General features: G+C 37.3%; 1 protein-coding gene across 1 annotated transcript; it reads right to left on the bottom strand.

Moving 5' to 3' along the window:
* Positions 1-1,499: 1,499 nt before the first annotated feature.
* Positions 1,500-24,045, bottom strand: LOC129278835 (GTPase-activating protein skywalker-like). The gene is made up of 7 exons (XM_064111105.1): positions 23,951-24,045; positions 20,059-20,149; positions 14,468-14,553; positions 10,807-10,977; positions 9,362-9,520; positions 8,507-8,835; positions 1,500-8,191 (listed from the first exon to the last, which is right to left on the bottom strand). The coding sequence occupies exons 1-7, from the start codon at positions 24,032-24,034 to the stop codon at positions 8,023-8,025; spliced, it is 1,089 nt and encodes a 362-aa protein (XP_063967175.1). The 5' UTR covers positions 24,035-24,045; the 3' UTR covers positions 1,500-8,022.
* Positions 24,046-24,197: the final 152 nt, after the last annotated feature.

Consider the following 24,197-nt stretch of genomic DNA (forward strand, 5'->3'; position numbering starts at 1 on the left):
ATGAGGGAGTGAGTAAATGAGTGAGGGAGTGAGTTATTAAGTGATTGATCGATTGACTCACTGATTGATTGATTTATTTATTTATACATGTGGAGAGAAAAAGGAAGAGAGGGGGAGGAGAATGAAGAGAAATAGAGAAGATGGGGTAGGTGAAAGGAGAAAGTAATTCGAGAAAGGGTTAGATTAGCTTCTCTTGATAAAGGTAGATGTAGAAAGAGGGGAGCAGGAAAAGAGAAAGTGATTGAATGAGAGGGGAGAGAATGAATCTGAGAGGGGGAAGAAAGGGGTGGGTGGGTGAGAAGAAAGGGTTAGGTTTGCTTGATAAAGGAAGATGTATAAAGAGGGGAACAAGAAAAGAGAAAGTGATTGAATGAGGGGGAGAGAGGGTGGAAAAGAGGAAGAGAATGAATCTGAGAGAAGGAAGAAAGTGAAAGAGGTGGGTGAGAAGAAGGGTTAGGTTAGCTAGATAAAGGAAGATGTAGAAAGAGATATGGGAGAGAGAAAAGAGAAGAACATGATTGAAGGGGGAGAGGGTAGATAAGACGAAGAGGGGGGAAAGAAGAGAAAGGGTTAGGTTTGCTTGATAAAGAAAGATGTCGAAAGAGATATAGGAGAAAGTGATTGGATGAGGGGGAGACTGAGAGGGTGGATAAGAGGAAGAAGGAATCTGAGAGGGGGGAGAAAGTAAAAGAGGTGGGTGGCAGAGTTGAGAGTGGGCGAGGACAAAAAGGTTAGGTTAGCTTGATAAAGGAAGATGTATAAAGAGGGGAACAAGAAAAGAGAAAGTGATTGAATGAGGGGGGAGAGGGGGTAAATAAGAGGGAGAGAATGAATCTGAGAGAAGGAAGAAAGTGAAAGAGGTGGGTGAGAAGAAGGTTTAGGTTAGCTAGATAAAGGAAGATGTAGAAAGAGATATGGGAGAGAGAAAAGAAAACATGATTGAAGGGGGAGAGGGTAGATAAGACGAAGAGGGGGAAGAAAGTGAAAGAAGGGAAAGGGTTAGGTTTGCTTGATAAAGGTAGATGTAGAAAGAGGGGAGCAGGAAATAAGAATGTGATTGAATGAAGGGGGAAAGGGTGGATAAGATGAAGAGAAGGAATCTGAGAGGGGGGGAGAGTTGAGATTGGGTGAGGAGGGTTAGGTTTGCTTGATAAAGGAAGATAAAGAAAGATAGGAAGATAGATCAGTACTGACCGCACAGAAACGTTTAAGCGCTAACAATGCCCTAACAGAGCCGATAGAGAGATAGAGAGAAATGTAGAGAGGATGGACGGATAGAGGAAAAGAGTGATGAACAGTAATTATTGACAAAGGGATGAAGAAAAAAAATTGGTTACAAAACAATGGGATGTGAACAAGAAAAACCACCCATCTTAGGTAATTTTCAGGTCCTCAATTGTAACTGGAAATCATGATATGAGAGGGACATGAAATCTTGCCCAATAATCACTTGGAAAACAACACAGACATTCCAATAAAAATAACCAAAATCACATCACTTGCTTTGAAAGTGTTCTTTAATAAAGCAATAAATGCTGGAAGCATACGGGTAGGAGCAATAATACAAACATTTACATCAATCTACCATTATACATCATGATGAAAGTGAGCTGAGAAATACATTGAGTGCAAGGCCCCGTAACATAAAGCTTAGCAATTGATTGTGGGGGTGAGTTTTAAGATTGATCCTACGCAGTTATCAATGAAATCAATCGTAGAAATTTGTCCCAAGATCAATCGCTAAGGTTTATGTTAAAGGGCACAGATCACCCAAAAGTAATCACACTTCACTACATATCTGCACTGGAATAATTGAGAAGAGGAAATAAATGAAATAAGAATGAAAGTATATTTCACTGGTCAAATGTCATGTAACTTCTAGTTACACTTGCTTTTACATTCCAGTGTAACACACAGGTACATTTCACATTCCTATGCAGCTTGAGGTCATAGTTACATTCCAACTATTTCTAAGGTGAAGTTGCACAAACCCATTTACAATCAATTGTAAATTTCAACCAATTTCAAAAATGCTGCAATTTTACAATATTGATAAATCAATTTTAGCCTTTGCAAATCAGTTTACACACCTTGTTCCATGAAGAAAGTCAGCAATGAATTGCAAATTTGCAATTAATTGTAGAGCATATGATTGATTTCAATATATATGCAATTGATAAGATCTCTGCAATTCCCTTATAGTCATCAATAAAATCCTATCATAACAAAAAAGACACAAATCATAGAGTATATTTGCAAGTGACCGTGGATTAAAGTCGAGGAAAGACTATTACTAGCACATCTTGGATGTATAATTGAGATCTCACGATTAAAACACTATTTACGATCACATCTTGAATTCGTAATTGAGATTTGACGAATAAAAACAAATGTGTTACAATCTGAACTGAGCACCATTAATACGATTGCACAAACATTATTCGAGAACATTTGATGAAAAATTTAGATTTGATTGCTTGTAGAACAAAAATTTATCTCCATGTTTCCACTGTCTACAATCCTCTTGCTACTTAGTAACAAGATTCTTTTCTATTCTTTTTCCCTACTTGCCCCGCCTCCCCCCTCCCCGTCCAAAGAGAACATGATGGAAAGTTGGAAGCCCCCCCCCCCCCTGAATTTGAAGCATGATATAGCTAAAATTTCAGTTTTTATTTTTGATTTTTCATCAAAATAAACAGCTTCATAATCGTAAAGGTAAATACCTCAGGAATAGATGATGATAAAACAAGACTTTTTAGAGTAACGGCATTATAACAAACAAGAAAAGAGGTAGAAAATAAGATTTAAATGATAATAATACAGGATGGCAACAAAGAGAAAATATAGTCCACAAAAAAGAGGGATATATATATGTACTTTGATATAGAACAACTTAATTGGCAAGATTACAGGGAATATACAGAAGAGGAAATTTGATCAATTGTGGTGGCATCTATTACACAAAACATAAAATGAAAAAAAAATACATTTATCTTACAAAAGTATTCAAGAGGTTACAGGATAATAAACTTTGTTTATTACATTTTCAAGACTATATGTTCCATTACTAGATGAATAATACAGTTTTGACAGAGAACAGCCTCTCTTAACAGATTTAATATTTCAATGTTTTATTGCTTTCAATATGACCTTTCCTCAAACTCAAAATATAAGAGGTAAGTAACTTGGTAAACTAAAGTAAAAATGGTTCATAAAGGAGCATAAAGTAAAATGCATTAAAACTGTTGATAAGCAACAATGAAAGTATAAACCTTTACATAATAGGATAATTGGGTGATCTAAAACTAGGTATCAAAAGCGAGGTTGGTGTTGAGGCAACACTTACACCAGCCAGAAAATTGTTTAAATGGTGTTGGCATCATGGTCAAGGCAACACTAACACCTAGCCATAACACCGAACCTGAAATAACTAAGGCAGGAGTTGATGTCAAGGCAACACTAACACCAACACCAGTCATACTACCAACTTTACAATAAAGCAGGTGTTCGGATTGACATTACAGCTATCAACATTGTAATTGCCGTTTTTTGGGGTTTTTTTTAAACATAGCATCATTCCTGCCATCATTTTTGTTTGGTATTATCGGCATTGTTCAGTGGTAGGAGCTTCGACTCGTACTACATGTACTTTATAAAGATTTTCTCATCTTCTTGCTGTATCCTCTTGATGTTATGCTACGGTCACAAAAACCTTGAGGAGCACCGTACAAAAGATTTTTATACATAGCAATAAATGGTATGGATTCATTTGTACAGTGTTCATAGAGGCACTTGTGACCATGGCATTAACTTTTAACACCACATTTTAGCACAACACTTGAAATCATCCAATACATTTCAACAAAATGGTAAATTAAATATACTGATTATACCAATGCCAATAACAATACTTTGCATAAATTCATAACAATCGCCAGTGCTCAAAGAGCCTGCAAATTACATTAATCCAAAGCTTAAACTTTCATTGTTTTATTTCATTTCACTGGGTTTACTAGTGAGCAGTAAAACTGCATAACATATCAAAGATACAATCGATATACTTACATGGGACTTACTAACATAAGTACAAATATTATGTATACCATCATCAAACAAAAAATCAATTATATAGAGGTGGAATGAACTCATCAATACATGAAAATAAATCAAACATATAGAAAAGGGGCAACTAATATTACAAGAATAAAATAGCATGCTAATCCAGATAAAATTGGCAGAAAAGATATATTCCTCCAGAAAATAAAGCTCATATTTTCATCCCAATTTTTCAAATAATGCAAGAGAGGTCAAAATCAACATATACAATGATGAGAACTGAATAAAGAATATACATGTATATTCAAAATATATTTCATTTGTAATTATTATAGCACAATACAAGCATACCGGTACACAGATTGCATAAAATTATTAAAATATAACAAGCACGTCTAGCAATTGGCCATTCCGTCAATGCAATCAAAACCATAATGTATAATCTTTTGAAAAAAAATTGATGTATAGGACTCCACGAGTATAAGCGTCCTATCAATTATCGTATTTTCATATTCAGATACAGTAAACTGTATACAAATATATAAATTGCCTGGCCTAGCAACAGACCATGTATAGAAATTGCAATTTGATTGCTGAATATATATAAAGGTGGGTTATAGGAAATGTTACTAATAAAGTAACATTTCACGAGTTGAGTACATTTATAAAAATGACCAAATACACTTTTGAAAGCACTTTCAACCTTATGGGGAAAAATTATGAAAATAACAATGATAGAAATAAATCTCCCTTTTTGTAAATTACTATGTTATGATTTATGTCTAAATATTTGTAAACACATTTTTAAAGAATAAATCAAATAAATGGAATGAGTAAATCTTTCTTGGGAAGTATATAAAATACAGGAATTTAGTTATACAAGATCAATATGTTCTCTCCTATTTCTAAGCACTTGTGGGAACTGGTTATATATTCAAAGCTTGATATCACAACAAGAAATTGCCAAATATATACATGAACATCTCCTCGCAGAAAAATATAATGTGACGCAATTGAACACTTTAATCGCAAGACAGACACAAAATGGATGGAATTCAAAATAAATTGGTACCTCAAAATATGCAAAAAATACATGTATGCAAATGTGCAGGAATTATACAAATGGTCTGTACATTGAATGTCATGCATAACGAACTATTGCTCGGGTGCCACACACATTGTTTATACACAAATCTGAGTTTCACTGATATGCGAAAGTGACGTCAAAACCTTGAGCTAAATAGACAAGTGCAATCTACATACAAGACCTAACATCACTATTTCGCTGCAAGAAATTGCCAGTGATAGAGTGCTCTAACGCCACTGAAAATGGAACTTACCACCTTTTTGCAGAAACGTGCGACAATGCCATTAGATGACCTTGTGCCGTGCATGTACCGATCACAGGCGAAGGCTCGAAGCACCTGGAAGCTATGACTGGTTACGTGCTAAAAAGACATTACGGTAATCTTTATTTGCCACTCTCCACCCAGGGTGAAGCAATATGCACCTGGACAGAGCCTATTCCTTGAATGCTTTTATCACCTTCAGCTCCAAACTGGGCACATATTTCTGGTGCTAACATGTGATAAAAGCATTGAGGGAGTTATAATTCTACTAGGTAAACATTATTTCACCCTGGGTGGAGAGCAGCAATAGTAGAGTAATGCCTTGTCAAAGGATCTTAGTGAACAAGGAGGATTTTGGCATTTAAGCTCACACTATGCGATTCGTTGCGACGCGATTCTTTTATAATAAATCACATTTTTCATTAAATGTGAAACTTGCAAGAAGCAAGATTATTTCATTTGAAGTTCGGCATAATGTGAGGAATAATAAAATCATAACTTTCCTTTGCGTCAAGCCCTTTGGTCGAAGTGAAGTCCAAATCGCCTTCAAGTTGCAGTCGATGATGACATCATCAAGATTTGGATTTGTTTTCATTCCCAGAGGGAGGCTCGAACTAGACTGAATTTCGATTTCCGTAGTCCTACCACAATTCTGAACTCTGAGATTGTTAAGATTTTATTGCTTGGAATGTTCATATCGAATGTTATTACAATTTCTTTGTAATTCGGATCGCAACGAATCGCAGTGTGAGCCGGGCTTAAGTCACAAAGTCACACTTTGCAAAGCATCCCCCAGATCACCTATTGAATATATCCATTTATCAATCACTGATCTGCATAGCTACATACTTTGCCCACTGGACACTGTATACTTTGACTACTACTACCACTAAATACTACTGACTAATTTCTCTACAGCCAATACAAGCACAAAACCTCTAACCTCTACAGCTCTTTTTATCATTAATTTTCGTAATTCAACACACTTTTCTTACAAATCTGAAAGCACTTTCCACTGAATCGACTATAAAAACGGACACTATTGCTCAGTTTGACAAAGGTGCAGCAACTGTGTAGGTACGTCTAGTACAAAAAAGCAATTCCATGTAACCTCAACACTCGAGAACAAAGCCTGCTATTTTTCGTCTGATTGCATATTTTCATGAAAAAGTGGAAATAACACGCCAGTTATCTTTGTCAGCTGTTTCATGAAAAATGCCTTTTGACTGAATTTAAAAAAAAAATTTTATTGTTATTTCACACATGAATAAGTGCAACATGATCAAACAGTACCTCCTACTGTCGCATATTGACAACCAGACTGACCAAAGGCCACATACACAAAAGATGAGGAACACATTGACTAAAGGCAATATTAACAAGAGATGAAGAACACACCTTCATACATGCAGTTCAGTTGTTTACGGAGTGATAGCCTTGGAGTTTCAAAATAATCGTAATGTAAAAGGGGCCTGGCAAGCTACATCTAACACCTACACCTCCATCAAATATGGAGATAATTTCCTTGTATGATACAGATTTTGAATTCTTGATTCTGTCTCACTCCATGGAAAAAAATCCACAGAAAACCGAGAGAAAGTGGCTTTATTCTCATTATTTTCTCTACCATTTTCATTAGTTTAAAACAACTGCCTATTGTTTTGCAATATATACAGCTACCTATGGTCTGTCATGAATCTAATGCTATAACAATTTCTACAATCTATTCCTTTATTTTGTTTATCCAGAGTTATCCTCTCTGCAGAATGAGCTAATAAGAGTCTCTACCAGATGGTCCAATAATATGATGGTCAAATAAATAGCGAGAGTACCGACGACGTTTGGATCTGGACGGCTTTTCGAAAACCGACCGGTCCGCAATACTAGGAATGCACAAGACAAGGTATAGCAAGACAAGGGTGTGCGAGTAAGAAGTGCGCCATCTATAGACAGAGTTTGACCAATGTTGGTTCGACTCCTAATAACTGTAAACTGAATGTTATTCAGACTGCAGTAGGTTCACTTAATTATCAAATACTCCATCATACAACATGTCAATGGCATAGATTGGAGTGGCAAACCTATTGTCTAGGGGGGGGTATCTATTGTCACCCCCCACTTGAATAGTGTGACGACATGCGTCTCCGCCAGTGCAACATGCTATGTGCGTTGCGCAGGTTTCATAGTGCACTACAATGCAATATGCACCACTGTGTAGTGGAAATGATGTGTTTCATAGAGCTGTTAGTAAAGTTATGCACGACTTGATAATGTTCTTAGGTTCCAAACCACATAGGAAGGGATATATCATTTAGCACACAAAAGGGTCTCTAGTCGTGCGTAAATCCATTTGCAACAGCTTTATAAAATGGCTCCCGGCTGGTTTTGTGAGAGTGCTGCGACACATTTACATACTACGTGCGCAATGAAAGGCAACCTCTTAGAAATGCATAACACAACAACTCGATGAAACTCTAGCCTATCAGAAACAAATCCCCACTCATGCCACTCTGCCAATGCTCTTCCACTATACCACTCCAATGCAAACCAAATTGGCAAAACTCGCCTAATCGACAGCAATGTAAAACGGTGCGACTAAAGCGCCCTCTCCTGTTGGTTATGCCGTCTCTCCGTTGACCGGGTTCCTCCCATCCTCCATGGTGATGACCTCGATGACGTCACAGTTGTACGACCTTTCCTTAGCGAGGCCGGGGTTCTCAAAGGTCAAACAGTGCGTACTGAATCCCTTCGTCAGATCCCCTTCTAACAGTATCCCGTCTCCGTCACTGAAAAGGAAGGGACAATGAAATAAATGTGAATTTTACTAACACTTTTATGCAGACAATATGCGTCGTAACAACCAGTATGAAGATTGATTTTTTTCCACTATCATGATGGCTAAATGATAAAAAAAATTGCATTTTCAGCTGTCATGTAACAGACAAAATTACATGGTTGATTGAATTTGTTTTAAATATTTCTAATTGATTTAAATCATATCGTATCATGTGAAAACCAATTTCAAAAGCAAATAAAAACAATACCTAGTATAAATAACAATTAAAAAAAGTTGACACGTTTTTGCTAGAAAGTAGACTCACCCTCCTCCAACGGCTATAAGGCTCTTTGACGCTCGCATGAACATCTCGTTCATTTTCTTCTTGAAGTCTCCTCCGCTGGACCTCCTCTCTCCTTCTCCGTTCTCCTTCACCTCCCCCTCCTCCTCCTCTTCCTTCTTCTCTTTCTCCTCCTCCTCCTCTTTCACCACCTCCTCCTTCGTTTCTTCCTTGGGGAGGATCCCGACCCAGGGGTACTTCTTTTCTTCCGGTGCGAAGCTGAAGAGGAAGCTCTCGCCGGTGCCGAAGTAGATTCCCTTCTGGTCTCCGTCGTTTCGGGTGCTCCAGCTTGCCGATAGGTAAGCTCCAAAGATCTATGGAAATAACAGAACAGGAGTGACATGGTAGGATGTATATCGGTTAAGCTTTTTGTGATAGGTGCTCTCCATCAATATAGCAGATTTAGACATTTATTTCACACTATCATTCTTGACATGCATCGTCATTCTGCAATAATCACTATTTTATCGTTATAATTATTACAATCATCATCATTATCATCACTATCACCATCATTATCCTTGCCATCATCATTACCATCACTATCACCATCATCATCATTACCATCATCATTACCATCACCATCATCCTTGATCTTCATCATCATCATCCTCTTCATCATCATCATCCTCTTCATCATCATCATCATCATCATCAATTACTGTCTCAATCATCATGATCACTACTACCACCACCAAAGTCATCATAATTTCCTCCACCACAACCACCATTATCACCTTCGCATCACCACCAACACCATCCTCATCATCGAGATCCTCCTCGTCCTCACCACACCACCATCATCACCATCCTCATCATCATCATCATCCTCCTACCTACCTCTTGGTCCGATGTCTTGATGAGTAGAATGGTAGGCTCACAGTATTCGCACCTTGTAAAGAAGGTCGTCAACGAGAATCCATGCTCTTGTGTTGTGAAGACCAACCTCGGTTGGTAGATGCTAAACCGACTTGGAACCCAGCTCCATAGAGTATGCAGCTAAATGACAAACAATGAATACAACAATTAGAAAATATGACGGCTACATTCTGTACTAAGCATGATGTCTTATACTAGAGTCATTGGACCCATTGCAGAAAGTAATGCATTTAAGTGCAACAACAAAAATCAAGCACAAGTCCCTAAGATGGTTAATTGGTTGAAACTCTTTTTTGCAACTGGCCAATTATCAGATAAATTTAGGAGGTAAAAGACTCTGAACTGAGATGATTCTGTCTAAAAAAATCATTGCCATACTGTTGATGTTGATGTACTGTTCATAGAAGGCACTATCAGACACATCTGAGGAAATCTGATTTTCTTAATCCTAAGACAGGGGGGGCGAATCAGCCCCCCTTAGGATCTCTGCCATCGATCACGCGATCGCGACGAAAATTGGCATGCACGTTACCCATGGCATAATCTACAGAACTACTGTACATAATCAAAATCTGTGAAAAATCTCATTACTAATTAATTATGCTAATTTATGCATAAAATAAAAAAAATTGTTCTAATTAAATAAATAATGCCCCTAAAATGTTACTTTTTGGTTCACGGACTATAGGAATCTGTTGAAATGTACATTAAAAAAATTTCAACATCACATTTATTTTCTTACATATTTTATTGTTTTCTAAATTTCTCATGTATTACTGTGTTTTTTTTAATGGAAATTGTTGGGGAGTTTATTTTGACAATGAACAAGATGACATTAATTGATTTTAATCAGTAAAAGGAAAAATAATGATACACTTATGATTTTTGGCTAAAAACATTGTTTGCATTCGATTTGTACACAAATTTTTTTAGCAATTTTGGGTCTGCATGAACTTACGATATGTTGCGTAATTTTGGAACCTCATACCCGGGGGTCACAATTCTTGTCTCAAAAGTTGCGCGAGACTTAAAAGTAAAAATTCAGTGAGCGACGCGGTAAAAAAAAATTGCGCTGCGGATTTATCGCGAAAAATTTCCAGGGGGGCTGAATCAGCCCCCCCCCCCCAGTCTTCTTTAAAGGTTAAGGTGAGTTGCTGTTCCAAATTTAAATATGTTACCCGTTTCCCAGAGTAATCAACTCATTTTGAACTCTCTAGTGAATAAATGGAACTACCATTTATTTAAACACATTGGTGTAGGCTATGAGACCAAGACTTCTTTTTCTCTCTTAATTTTGATGTATTTTGTTAAATAGTTAGGGCTCTGTCTCAAAAGTTATTGGGTCAACCACATTTTGTCATGTATTGATCAAAGGCAAGTTTCATTTGTTTTCCTATATTACATACCTGTTGATGGGTGATGATACAGGAATTTATGTGGTTAAGCTTGGTGATGACGTCGTTCTGTCTTCTGCTAGCGGCCCTGTACGGTGAATTGTCTTCTCGTAGCGTCTCTTTGTGTTTTGTCTGATACGTTCCTATTACAGACCTAGACAAACCTCGGAACTGGAATCCAACCTAATAAGATACATAAGGAATGAAAGAAATTCAGTTTGTCGATGACGTCTTTCTTTCATCTACTAGAAGCTCCAAACTGTGAGTTGTATAGTGATATAATTCTGTCTTCTCCCAGCAACTTTGAACAGCAAGGTATCCTCTTGTGGTGTCTCTTCATATTTCATCCAATATGTTTATAGTCGAGACCTTGACAAACTTTGGAACTGGAATCCAACCTAATAAGTGACATAAGGAATAAAAAAAGAATCAGTTTGTTGATGACGTCTTTCTTTCATCTACTACCAGCTCCAAACTGTGAGTTGTATAGTGATATCATTCTGTCTTCTCCCAGCAACTTTGAACAGCAAGGTATCCTCTTGTGGTGTCTCTTTATTTCATCCGATATGTTTATATTCCAGACCTAGATAAACCTCGGAACTGGAATCCAACCTAATAAGAGACATAAGGAATGAAAGAAATTCAGTTTGTTGATGACGTCTTTCTTTCATCTACTAGCAGCTCCAAACTGTGAGTTGTATAGTGATATAATTCTGTCTTCTCTTAGCAACTTTGAACAGCAAGGTATCCTCTTGTGGTGTCTCTTTATATTTCATCCGATATGTTCATATTCCAGACCTTGACAAACCACGGAACTTGAATCCAACCTAATAAGTGACATAAGGAATGAAAGAAATTCAGTTTGTCGATGACGTCTTTCTTTCAACTACTAGCAGCTCCAAACTGTGAGTTGTATAGTGATATAATTCTGTCTTCTCTTAGCAACTTTGAACAGCAAGGTATCCTCTTGTGGTGTCTCTTTATATTTCATCCGATATGTTCATATTCCAGACCTTGACAAACCACGGAACTTGAATCCAACCTAATAAGTGACATAAGGAATGAAAGAAATTCAGTTTGTCAATGACGTCTTTCTTTCATCTACTAGCAGCTCCAAACTGTGAGTTGTATAGTGATATAATTCTGTCTTCTCTTAGCAACTTTGAACAGCAAGGTATCCTCTTGTGGTGTCTCTTTAGATTTCATCCGATATGTTTATATTCCAGACCATGACAAACTTTGGAACTGGAATCCAACCTAATAAGAGACATAAGGAATGAAAGAAATTCAGTTTGTTGATGACGTCTTTCTTTCATCTACTAGAAGCTCCAAACTGTGAGTTGTATGGTGATATCATTGTGAGTCCTAGCAACTTTGAACAGCAAGGTATCCCCTTGTGGTGTCTTTATATTTCATCCGATATGTTTATAGTCCAGACCTTGACAAACCTCGCAACTGGAATCCAACCTGATAAGACAGACAAAAAGAACAAAACTTATTCAGTTTGGTGATGACATCATTTGTCATCTACTAGCAGTTCCAAACTGTAAGTTGTATAGTGATATAATTCTGTCTTCTCTTAGCAACTTTGAACAGCAAGGTATCCTCTTGTGGTGTCTCTTTAGATTTCATCCGATATGTTTATATTCCAGACCATGACAAACTTTGGAACTGGAATCCAACCTAATAAGAGACATAAGGAATGAAAGAAATTCAGTTTGTTGATGACGTCTTTCTTTCATCTACTAGAAGCTCCAAACTGTGAGTTGTATGGTGATATCATTGTGAGTCCTAGCAACTTTGAACAGCAAGGTATCCCCTTGTGGTGTCTTTATATTTCATCCGATATGTTTATAGTCCAGACCTTGACAAACCTCGCAACTGGAATCCAACCTGATAAGACAGACAAAAAGAACAAAACTTATTCAGTTTGGTGATGACATCATTTGTCATCTACTAGCAGTTCCAAACTGTAAGTTGTATAGTGATATAATTCTGTCTTCTCTTAGCAACTTTGAACAGCAAGGTATCCTCTTGTGGTGTCTCTTTAGATTTCATCCGATATGTTTATATTCCAGACCATGACAAACTTTGGAACTGGAATCCAACCTAATAAGAGACATAAGGAATGAAAGAAATTCAGTTTGTTGATGACGTCTTTCTTTCATCTACTAGAAGCTCCAAACTGTGAGTTGTATGGTGATATCATTGTGAGTCCTAGCAACTTTGAACAGCAAGGTATCCCCTTGTGGTGTCTCAATATTTCATCCGATACGTTTATAGTCCAGACCTTGACAAACCTCGCAACTGGAATCCAACCTGATAAGACAGACAAAAAGAACAAAACTTGTTCGGTTCGGTGATGGCATCGTTCTGCTTCTGCTGGCATCCCTGTGCAATGAGTTGTCGTCTCATAGGCCCGAATTCACAAAGGTGGTTTTGAAAACCCACGGTCGAGTCCATGGTTTATGCAGATATCCTGTATAAATTACGCTTATTCTACCGCGTATATTAAAAAATGTCCAATGCTGATGCGCGCTTTTGTCACAGTGCGCCAAATTGATGCCTGTTGCCGTGGTTTTCCACGCTATTTTTTTCATGAGTCCACTGTTTTGAATTAATGAGTCCACTCTTCAAACAGTGGACTCATGAATAAAATAGCGTATATAACCATGGTAACAGGCGTCAATTTGGCGCACTGTGACAAAAACGCGCATCAGCATTGGACATTTTTTATATACGCGCTAGATCAAGCGTAATTTATACAGGAAATCTGCATATACCATGGATTCAACCATGGGTTTTCAAAACCACCTTTGTGAATTCGGGCCATAGGGTTTCTTTATTCTTCATGTGATGAGTTCCAAACTCAAAAGCACAAAGAATAAGGATTAATCAGTAGAACTATGACTAAGATCTCAGGATAAGTGTCACATGGAAATAATGTTTGTGATCACTTTAAAAGAGGAACACACTGATTAATGCATGGTGTTGAGTACACTCTTGTTGATTAATCTCACAAGATTACATGAATGAGTGAAGTCACTATAAGCAAAGATACGACAAGGGGAAGATCGGACACTTCGGCAATTTTTTGAAACGTTCGTTAAATGCTCATGGGGGAGGACACCCACTAGCGTTGAGTAAGTAAACCATCGCACATCGGCACGCTGCTGTGTATAAAACATAAGGGGAAAATGAGAGAGGGGATTCTGGATAGGCCTCAAGAGCGGCGCATGGGAATAATTCCACCTTTTATTACCCAGAAACCTCTGAAATATATTCATCTCAAATTTAAGGGAAAAAAAATGAAGAAAAAAATCTTTAAATGTAAAAATCATCTATTCCTCCAACCTTTCACCATTTCTATCATAAGTTTTGTACACAACCAGATCGAGATACGCAAAGGTAAAAAAAAGGTTGTTACTTACTCAACGCTGTAGGGCGCTCTTCCCGAGCGTTTCATTACGCGGTCTATGTACTGTCCGATCTTCCCCTTGTAGTATCTTTGCTATAAGGTCGCCACTTACATGCATGTATTATGAAATGCATGAAGTATTATAGCTGTTTTGAAGCACTGCCCATATTCCAATAACTTCCCCAAACTATGCAGAATAATCCTACCTGTCTCTCGTGTATTTCATTAAATAGAAATTTAATACTTTTTACTTACTGTTAGGAGAGTGTTTGGGCTGACTGGAATGGTCCTGACAAATTCTTGGATGGAAGCAGCTACGCCATCGGGTGCTTCTGCGGCACCTAGACGTTTGAAGAAAAAAATAAAAGACACACTTAAAGAAACATTAACAAGTCTGTTTTAAAGGTCAAGTCCACCCCAACAAAATGTTGATTTGAATCAATAGAGAAAAATCAGACAAGCACAATGCTGAAAATTTCATCAAAATCGGATGTAAAATAAAAAAAGTTCTGACATTTCAAAGTTTTGCTTATTTTTAACAAAATAGTTATATGAACGAGCCAGTTACATCCAAATTAGAGAGTCGATGATGTCCCTCACTCACTATTTCTTTTGTTTTTTATTGTTTGAATTATACAATATTTCAATTTTTACAAATTTGACAAGAAGGACCTACTTGACTGAACCATAAAATGTTGAACAAGCTAATTCCACATGTTCAGGGAGAAATAAAACTTTGTTTCACAGGACAATGAGGAAAAAATTAGAATATTTAATATTTCATAAAATAAAATACAAAAGAAATAGTGAGTGATTGACGTCATCAGTTCCCTCATTTGCATATCGATCGGGATGTGCATATAACTATTTTCTGAAATCAAGCAAAACTTAAAAATTTCATAACTTTCTTATTTCTCATCTGATTTTGATGAAATTTTTGTGTTATGCTAATTGGATTTTTCTCTTTTTATTCAAATCACCTTTTTGTTGGGGTGGACTTGTCCTTTAAGCATAAATTGGCTGAAAATTTCAGGATATAATCTTTGCCAGTCGCTTTCTTATATCCAATTATCAAATATGCAAAGTAAGTGCTCAAAGGGCTATCTTTAAATAGAAATAAAACATTACCGAGAGAGGGCGAAATTTTAATTTTTTTATGATGGATGAAAACCATTCAAATGACCACTATACTTTTGTAATATTGGGATGTTAGATGATACTCCAGTACAAAACATCTATCCTTAAATTCTACTTTGTTTGAATGGAAATGAAATAAAGAAATGAATATAATTCACATTACTGACATTTTACGGTTTACCAAAGCTTTAAACTGGCTTTACAGCATACATTAACTCATCTTCCCCTTTAACAAACAGCCGTGATACCAGAGTGCCTGTGCACGTGAGCTTCACACGATACCCAAGGTCATGGACATTGGAAGAGGTACATTTGATCATGACATTGACAATGAGCTTATCTGTGATAACAATCACCGACATCCCAAAACACAAACATATATATCCAGGGACCTTTATACAAACACATAGAAAAACATGGTCAAGTATCCATTATTGTTTGTGGAAGCAGGCATGTAATGGGCTTGATCCAAAGAATAAGATATTTATTGGTTAAATAGGCGTAAGTAATCTTATCTGAAAGGTACAGTGTATGCACCATAAAAACCAAGATAATAACAACAGCATAACAGTTTGCCACATCGTGAGACAACAGATTATTTCCTTTACCGAACAGTATAATAGTCGGTAGAAAGCGCAATGATCCGTTTGTCTTTGGATGAAATGTTCACCTTTGAAACAAAGTAAAATGTGAAACCTTCTCTTCGCTCTTCTCCTTCCATTTTTTCCTCCCTACAGTACATTCACATCTTCTACTTCACTTTCTCAATCCCTTAGACAAATCCTATTTGTGACTATCTAATTTTTATAGATTGAGAGAATATGTTTCCTCACAGGTCTCACTGTACTTTTAAAATAAATATAGGGATAGGAACCATAAAGGTAGAAATAAAGCAAAGCATGCCTGATCTTCCCCTTTAACAAACAGCCGTGATACCAGAGTGCCTGTGCACCTGAGCTTCACACGATACCCAAGGTCATGGACATTGAAAGAGGTACGTTTGAACATGACACTGAAAATGAGCTTATCTGTGATGATAATCACCCAACACCCCAAAACACAAACATGAATCCAGGGGCTATGCAAACACATTAGAACAAACTTGGTCAATCACCCATTATTGTTTGTGGAAGCAGGCATGTAATGGGCTTGATCCAAATAATAACATATTTATTGGCTAAATAGAGGCCGTTCTCATTACGCTTTCTAAAACTAGTTTACTGGAAACCGATTCAGGAAACCACTTTGGAAGATCGCTTTGCTAGCGTTCCCACTTGATCACACGAAAGTGGTTTTCAAAATCACTTCAAGTAAAGCGCTCTTGTTGCTATGGAAACGCTCTCAGTGGGGTGACACGTTTCGCGCGAAATTCGAAACCGCAGCATAGGCATTCTACACCTGTCGTGTGGAGTAGCACGCTCAAAATGTGCGACGATCGCTTCCCGAAAAACGGTTGTGTCCTCACTTACGCTAAAACCAGTTTAACGAGGCAAAGAGATCTTGAAAACTACATCGCGAGGTGGTTTTCCAAACTGGTTTGGAAGATCGCTTCCAAGACCGCTTCGACCGTTCTCACTACGCGTTAAACTAGTTTCCAGTAAACTAGTTTTAGGAACGTAGTGAGAACAGCCTCATAGGCACAAATGTTCATATCTGAAAGGTATGCACCATAAAACCCAAGATTAAAAAAAAACAGCATAATAGTCACTAGAAAGCGCAATGACCTGTTGTCTTTGGATGAAATGTTCACCTTTGAAACATACTGAAATGTGAAACCTTCTTTTCACTTTTAATTCTCCTACCCATTTTATCCACTCTACCATACATTCCTAACTCTAAGTAATTTTCTTTTTCAATCCCTTACACAAATCCTATTTGTGACTATTTAATTTTACAGATTGAGAGAATATGTTTCTTCACAGGTCTCACTGTATTAAAAAAAAGTTTCATGTTTTCCTTTTTTCAATTTCACTCTTTTTCACTTATATTTTCCTTTTACCATTCTCTCCCGTTATTCCCTTCCATCTTTCCTCTTCCTTCCTCTCTGTTGTTCTTCCCATTCTTCTCCCCATCTATCCTCTCTTCCTTCCTTTTTTTCCTCCATCCACTTTCCTTTTCTCTCTCTCTCTCCTCAACACTCTCCTTCCTTTCTTCTCTTCCCTCTCTCTATATGTCACCCTCTTCTTTGTCTTTCCACGTCCCTTCTTTCCAATTCTCTCTTCTACCTTCCCCTCTCTCTCTCCCTTCCTCCTCTCTCACCACCCCTCCTCCCTTTCTTCTCCCTCATTATCCTTTCTGTCTTTCCAACCTTCTATCAATCATCAATCAAAAGTCTTTCAAATTTAGTGTAAAGAAAATCTTTCAACAGAGTTGCTAACATTTGGAAGAAACTATGTATCTCCCACATTAGTATTTTTGCATCAAAATTTATATTTTCTCAGTCCACCCTATTCTTAGATGTCATGCTGCTGTAACTCCTAGGCAGGTTCACTCTCAACCTCTGCTATAAAACATAGAGACAAATACCAAGCGTCCAATCTTAAACGTGCTAACTAAATGCACCAAAACATGCATTTCATATTTTCGTGCATTTACATACAATATTATTACATTATTCCTTTCACCCCCCTTTTTTTCTTTAGGGATGCCAGTTGGAATTGATCAGAGGGCCTGAAAATCACCTAGAATACAATATTTTGTACACAAAAATGCTAAAACTATGGCCTAAAAATAAAGTGCCAGAGCCTGAATTCAGGCTTTTGCCTGAAAACTGGCATCCCTGTTTCTTTTCTGATTTTCAGCTTAGAATTTATACTTTTTGGATGCCCATTCCTACCTCTGAATTCCGATCATGTTTTCAAAACAATTTTTTTGTGACAATTAAAAGGCTCTCTGCTTAAAAAAAGACTGGATAGGAACCATAAAAGTCAGAAATAAAGCAAAGCATGGCTGATCTTCCCCTTTAACAAACAGCCATGATCCCAGGGTGCCTTTTGATTTGATTTGATTTGATTTATTTATTTGCACGTGAGCCTTTGCACGTGAGCTTTGCACGAGCCTTTGCACGTGAGCTTCACACAATACCCAAGGTCATGGACATTGGAAGAGATACATTTGATCATGACATTGACAATGAGCTTATCTGTGATAATAATCACCCGATGCCCCAAAACACAAACACATATATCCAGGGACCTTTATATAAACACATAGAAAAACTTGGTCAAGCACCCATTATTGTTTGTGAAAGCAGCCGTGTAGTGAGCTTGAATAAGAATAACATTCCATTCCATTCCATAACATTCCATCTCTCTACTCCATCTTTCCACATCCCTCCTTCACACTTCTCTCTCCTCCCTTCCCCTTCTCTCTCACTTCTCCTCCCTTTCTTCTCCCTTGTAATCCTTTCAGCCTTTCCGACCCTCTATCAATCATACCTCTATGTTTCTTGTAAAGCATGAGAATGGCTTAACCCACTCGATGGAAAATTTTCAATCCTCCTGATAAATAGTCCGCCAGCGCCGCCCTCCCCACTCTCAATGCTCCTCCTCCCTTCGGTCTCTTATGCCATCCATCCTTCATTTCAGGCCTTTTATCAATTATACCCATGTTTCTTGTAAAGCATGAGAATGGCTAGCCCACTCGGTAGAAGATTTTCAGTCCGTCTGATAAATAACAGTCTCCCCCCTCTCTCTGCCTCTCCTTCCTTTCCTCTCCCATTTCATCTGTCCCTCATCTCATTTCAGACCTTCTATCAATCAAACCTCTATGTTTCTTGTTAAGAACGAAAATAGTTAACCCCACTCGATACAAGATTTTCAATCCTTCTGATAAATAGCAGTCCACCAACACACCCCCTCCTCCCTTTCTATGCTATCCCTCCCTCACTTCAGACCTTCTGTCAATCATACCTCTATGTTTCTTGTAAAGAATGAGATTAGTTAACCCCACTCGATAGAAGATTTTCAATCCCTCTGATAGAAAGCAGTCCACCACCACACCCCCTCCTCCCTTTCTTTGCTATCCCTCCCTCCTTTCAGACCTTCTACCAATCATACCTCAATGTTTCTTGTAAAGCATGAGAATGGCTAGACCCACTCGGTACAAGATTTTCAATCCTTCTGATAAATAACAGTCCATTAACACCCCTTCTCTCTCAGCCCCTCCTCCCTTTCTTCTCTCTTGTTATCCTTTCTGTCTTTCCAACCTTCTATCAACCATACCTCTATGTTTCTTGCAAAGCATGAAAATGGCTAGACCCACTCGATAGATGATTTCCAATCCTGATAAATATCAGTCCATTAACCCCCTTCTCTCTCAGCCCCTCCTCCCTTTCTTTTCCCTTGTCATCCCTCCCATTTTTAGACCTTCAATCAATCATACCTCTATGTTTCTTGTAAAGCATGAGAATGGCTAGACCCACTCGGTACAAGATTTTCAATCCTTCTGATAAATAACAGTCCATTAACACCCCTTCTCTCTCAGCCCCTCCTCCCTTTCTTCTCTCTTGTTATCCTTTCTGTCTTTCCAACCTTCTATCAACCATACCTCTATGTTTTTTGCAAAGCATGAAAATGGCTAGACCCACTCGATAGAAGATTTCCAATCCTGATAAATATCAGTCCATTAACCCCCCTTCTCTCTCAGCCCCTCCTCCCTTTCTTTTCCCTTGTCATCCCTCCCATTTTTAGACCTTCTATCAATCATACCTCTATGTTTCTTGTAAAGCATGAGAATGGCTAGACCCACTCGGTAGAAGATTTTCAATCCTTCTGATAAATAACAGTCCATCACTCGAATCTAGGAGAGTAAATGGGTAAAATAAAATAACATTACGAAGTAAATAAATACTGAATATTGGCTTCATCCATGCAAATTAGAATCAAAATAACAAACAACGATTCACAATTTTGCTTTGTAACAAGAATTCTCCAAAGGGCTTCACACAAACATTTGTTAGTATTTATTTATTCAAATATCATTTATTTACATACATGTAATAATGTCTTTCATCCTGGGAAAAGCATCAATCAAAAGTGTTTGATCAAATAGCTTCACATCCTTGTAGCAGTCATGGAAATACAAAAAATAACTGAAAATTAAGAGCAATTCAAGCTGTGCTTTATCATAGCACACTAACGCACGGTATCAAATAACCTCTTTCACTACTAAGACTCAAGATAGAAAAGTTGTATATCCGTCAACATGATTCAAGTACAAAATTAACATATAATGTAACCAAAACATAAAGATGTTATATGATTAAAATAAACAACATTCTCACAAGTGAGCAATTAATTAATAAGGTGTAGAAGGACCTCAAGTGTTTCCTTATACATGTCTGTATTGGTTTAGTATCTCACTCCTATCCCTTGGTATTGTGCAGTTAGCAGAGTTGATTTATTTGGATCAATATTCAATCAAAAATAAAGAATTTGAAAAATATAAAAACACTTAACGCTATTTTATACTTTTAAGTGAGTAATTGACAGATATATCGCCAACACACTGCCCAGGTAGACATGTAATGTAGTTATATGAGGATATTAGGGAAATACAACAATTGTGCAACAAATTTAATAAAGAGTACTATTATTTCATTTTGTTCAATATACACATTTTTTTACGCTTTCTTGTTATGATTGAAAACTATTTTCTCACAATGGGCAGATCTATGAAAGAAAGGTTGGGTAAATGCCACAATTGTTCATCAAATTTAATAAAGAGCACTGCTATTTGGTCCTATTTCATTTAGATCAGTATCTTATCAAAACATTAATACACTATTCTATGTTTTCTTGTTTTCATTGAAATAAATTTACTCACAATAGGCTGGCATCGTCATGCCACTACAGAGAGTATATACAAGGCTAGATAAATTCAACAATTACATGTCAGAATTTTTACAGCACTATAATGTCAGGTCCATCCCATGGGGGTGGGGGCAGAAATCAGTATTCTCACCTCTCTCTCTCTCTCTCTCTCTCCATCCATTCAATCCCATGATGGGGAAGGATAAAATGTTCTGCTGTAAGAATCAAAATCTTTGGTAATTTGGTATTAAATTAAATTTATCTTTGCCCAGAGTCACATGCATAAAACATGGAAAGGAACATTATGGCCCGAATTCACAAAGGTGGTTTTTGCAGAAACCATGGTTTCTAAAACCCACGGTTTCTAAAAACCATGGTTTCAAACGAAACCACCTTTGTGAATTCGGGCCTATTTGTTTCCAATACTGGGGCATTTGAAGAGTACTCCTTTGTAGTGGATATTTTCACTATTGTACTCTTTTATTTAAACAAATTTGAGAAGAAACTGCAGCCTAACAATAATTGTTTTTACCTTTTTCCCATTTATACTTTCAATTTTCCCTCAACATTTATTTATCCTCTCCTATTAAAGGGAAAAGGTACATGTAGATGGCAGTACATGAACTACATTAAAAAGTGCAAATGATTTTGTCATACTTGTGTGTAATAAAGGAAAAGTGCATTTCCTTTGGATAACACATTAAAAGGTTTGTCAAAATTGTGTCAAACGGCTTGTGTTTCAGGAAGGAAACTCTCTGTTGAGTGTGCTGTGATTCACATTGGGTCATTTAAAAGTTTGGTGTTGGTGTACATTTAGGTGGTGGTGTTTGTTTGGTGTTATGAGCGAAATCCAGATTGCCTTCCCAACATATAGCACCAACACCAAACTTAATATCCAACTCACATTCTTGACAGCTCAAGACCTAGTGATTGTCTAGTAACCAGCTTCAATTGTGTGGTGCTGTGCTAATAAAACACTGAAAAATTGCTTCATTGCCAATCATGGTTACGATTTCAGACGGATACAGAGTCACGGAGAAAAATTCTCTTTTTATTTTCGGGGGCTACTTCTCACGACTTACTGCCTGAATCTGCATCTGTTGGACAAGCTTTAACTACAATAAATAGGAATTTTCAGGGCTCCTTGTTGTCTTTCCAGAGCTCTTTTGAGTATTTCAGAGGCTTCAGTGGCAAAATCGCCCGAAGCCCCCACATATTTTTTTCCCCAATACTGACAGAATAATACAACCTGACCTTCCAATAGTTGTAATGTACATTATAAGTTTATAACATAAGTGCTAAATGATTCCGGTAGAAAAATGGTAATTGCTGAGAAATAAAGCAAATAAAGCACAGCATTCTGTCAGCACAATGGGTCTCTTTTCACATGTGCATATCAGTGTTGGAGATCTTCGGTGTGCTTGCTTATTTAAGCTTGGATTTCATGACTTCACAAAATTAGGTATCATACTCATAACAGCTGGATTCATATATCTCTTTTTGCCTGAGGATACAAAGCGCTGCTATAATTCCCCCGGCTATAGCTGCGCGTTAGCTACAATGGTAGGGTGTCAACCATGAAAAGATCCAGCCCAGACCTGCCAACCTCTGGGAATGAAAAACTGTATTCTGTGATAAAAAAAACTGTATTTTTCCCCAAAAAAGTGTATTTCATAATAAAATGCTTGGCGCACTTGCTCATCGCGGCGCTCAAGCTGCATGCAAGCTAAAATGCGCACTGCTTTTGAAGATGAAAAAAAAAACATTAAAACATGTGTATATCTTCACCCTGGTTTAAACAAAATGATTGAAAAAGAAAACAAGTTACCTGAAATTACATTGATCTAATAACCATATTTGTGCACGTTTTATGAAATAGAGACATATAGAGATTATTTTTCTCAATAAATTACGATTTAGTTTAAAAAAAAAAAAATGTTGGTTGCAAAAACGTACTAAATACGGCTAAAACGTACTGGTTGGCGGGTCTGCCAGCCGCATCAGACACAATACCAAAATACATGCCATATTGTTCTTGTACAATAGTCGGCCTCTCATAACTATTGTGTCTAATCCGGCTAGATCCGCGCCTTGTGTCCACTGAGCTTGATTTCAAAGACTTTATCATGGAATCATCGCGTGCTACGCCAACTTCAGAAATCTAGTTAAGCTTTGAGAGCCGGGAGCTGGTAAATTAGTTATCACATACATTGTTCTATTACCTCTTTACACTGAAAATTGTCCCTTTGTCAAAGCACTTTGGTATTGGAATTGATTATTGAAAGTGATGCCTGTATAGCGAAAGCAGGAAGGTTAGAATAACAATAAACGATAGGAGGGAAGATAAACAACATGAATGATGATAAAAAATGTTCACTGATTCCTATCTAACGTATGCATTAGAGAATGTACATGTCCAGGATTTCCTTAGTGACTTTGTACACACAAAAACACCATACGTATGCTTATATTGATGAGAAAAGCATTTTTTTTTTTTTTTTGCTGAAAGTGTACTGCATTTCAAACAAACTGCGATTCCCAAGCACTCGCACGCTATTTTCTTTGAAAGGTCAAGTCCAGCCCAACAAAAAGCTCAATTCAATAATAGAAAAAAACCAACAACCACGACACTGAAAATTCCATTAAAATCCCATATAAAATGAGAAAGTTTTGACATTTTGCTCAATTTCACAATTTCAGTTATGGGCAGACTTTGAACCTTGTGGTTCAAAATCTGGAGACTTGTCCACTGAGCCACAACTCCTCTCAAATCACACTAATTACTTACGATATGTGAGAAAGGCAGATCCTCAAGTATCCACCATATCCAGTCTTTATAGATTTCTGAGACATCTCCTTGCCTGATAAACATCTTATGAGCTGATGCCTGTAAGAAGAAGAGACAGAAAAAGCAAAACAAAGAAAAATAATTATCCATTTTTTTTTGTCCACAGTTTGTTCACAGCAATTTATCAATAGGTGATAGCTCAGGTGCTGGAGCGGGGGATTTGGATTTCAGTGCAGGATTTGATCTT

Source organism: Lytechinus pictus, chromosome 16, assembly GCF_037042905.1.
Source record: "Lytechinus pictus isolate F3 Inbred chromosome 16, Lp3.0, whole genome shotgun sequence".
In the NCBI taxonomy this organism is placed as follows: Eukaryota; Metazoa; Echinodermata; class Echinoidea; order Temnopleuroida; family Toxopneustidae; genus Lytechinus; species Lytechinus pictus.

Bases quoted from the DNA above. Each gene is read 5' to 3' on its own strand.
- LOC129278835 (XM_064111105.1), bottom strand. From the start codon at position 24,034: ATGTTTATCAGGCAAGGAGATGTCTCAGAAATCTATAAAGACTGGATA. The intron at 9,521-10,806 runs GTATGTAATATA...TTTGTCATTTAG, and splicing joins GTATCATCACCCATCAACAG to CTGCATACTCTATGGAGCTG. The intron at 8,192-8,506 runs GTGAGTCTACTT...CTTCCTTTTCAG, and splicing joins CTTATAGCCGTTGGAGGAGG to TGACGGAGACGGGATACTGT.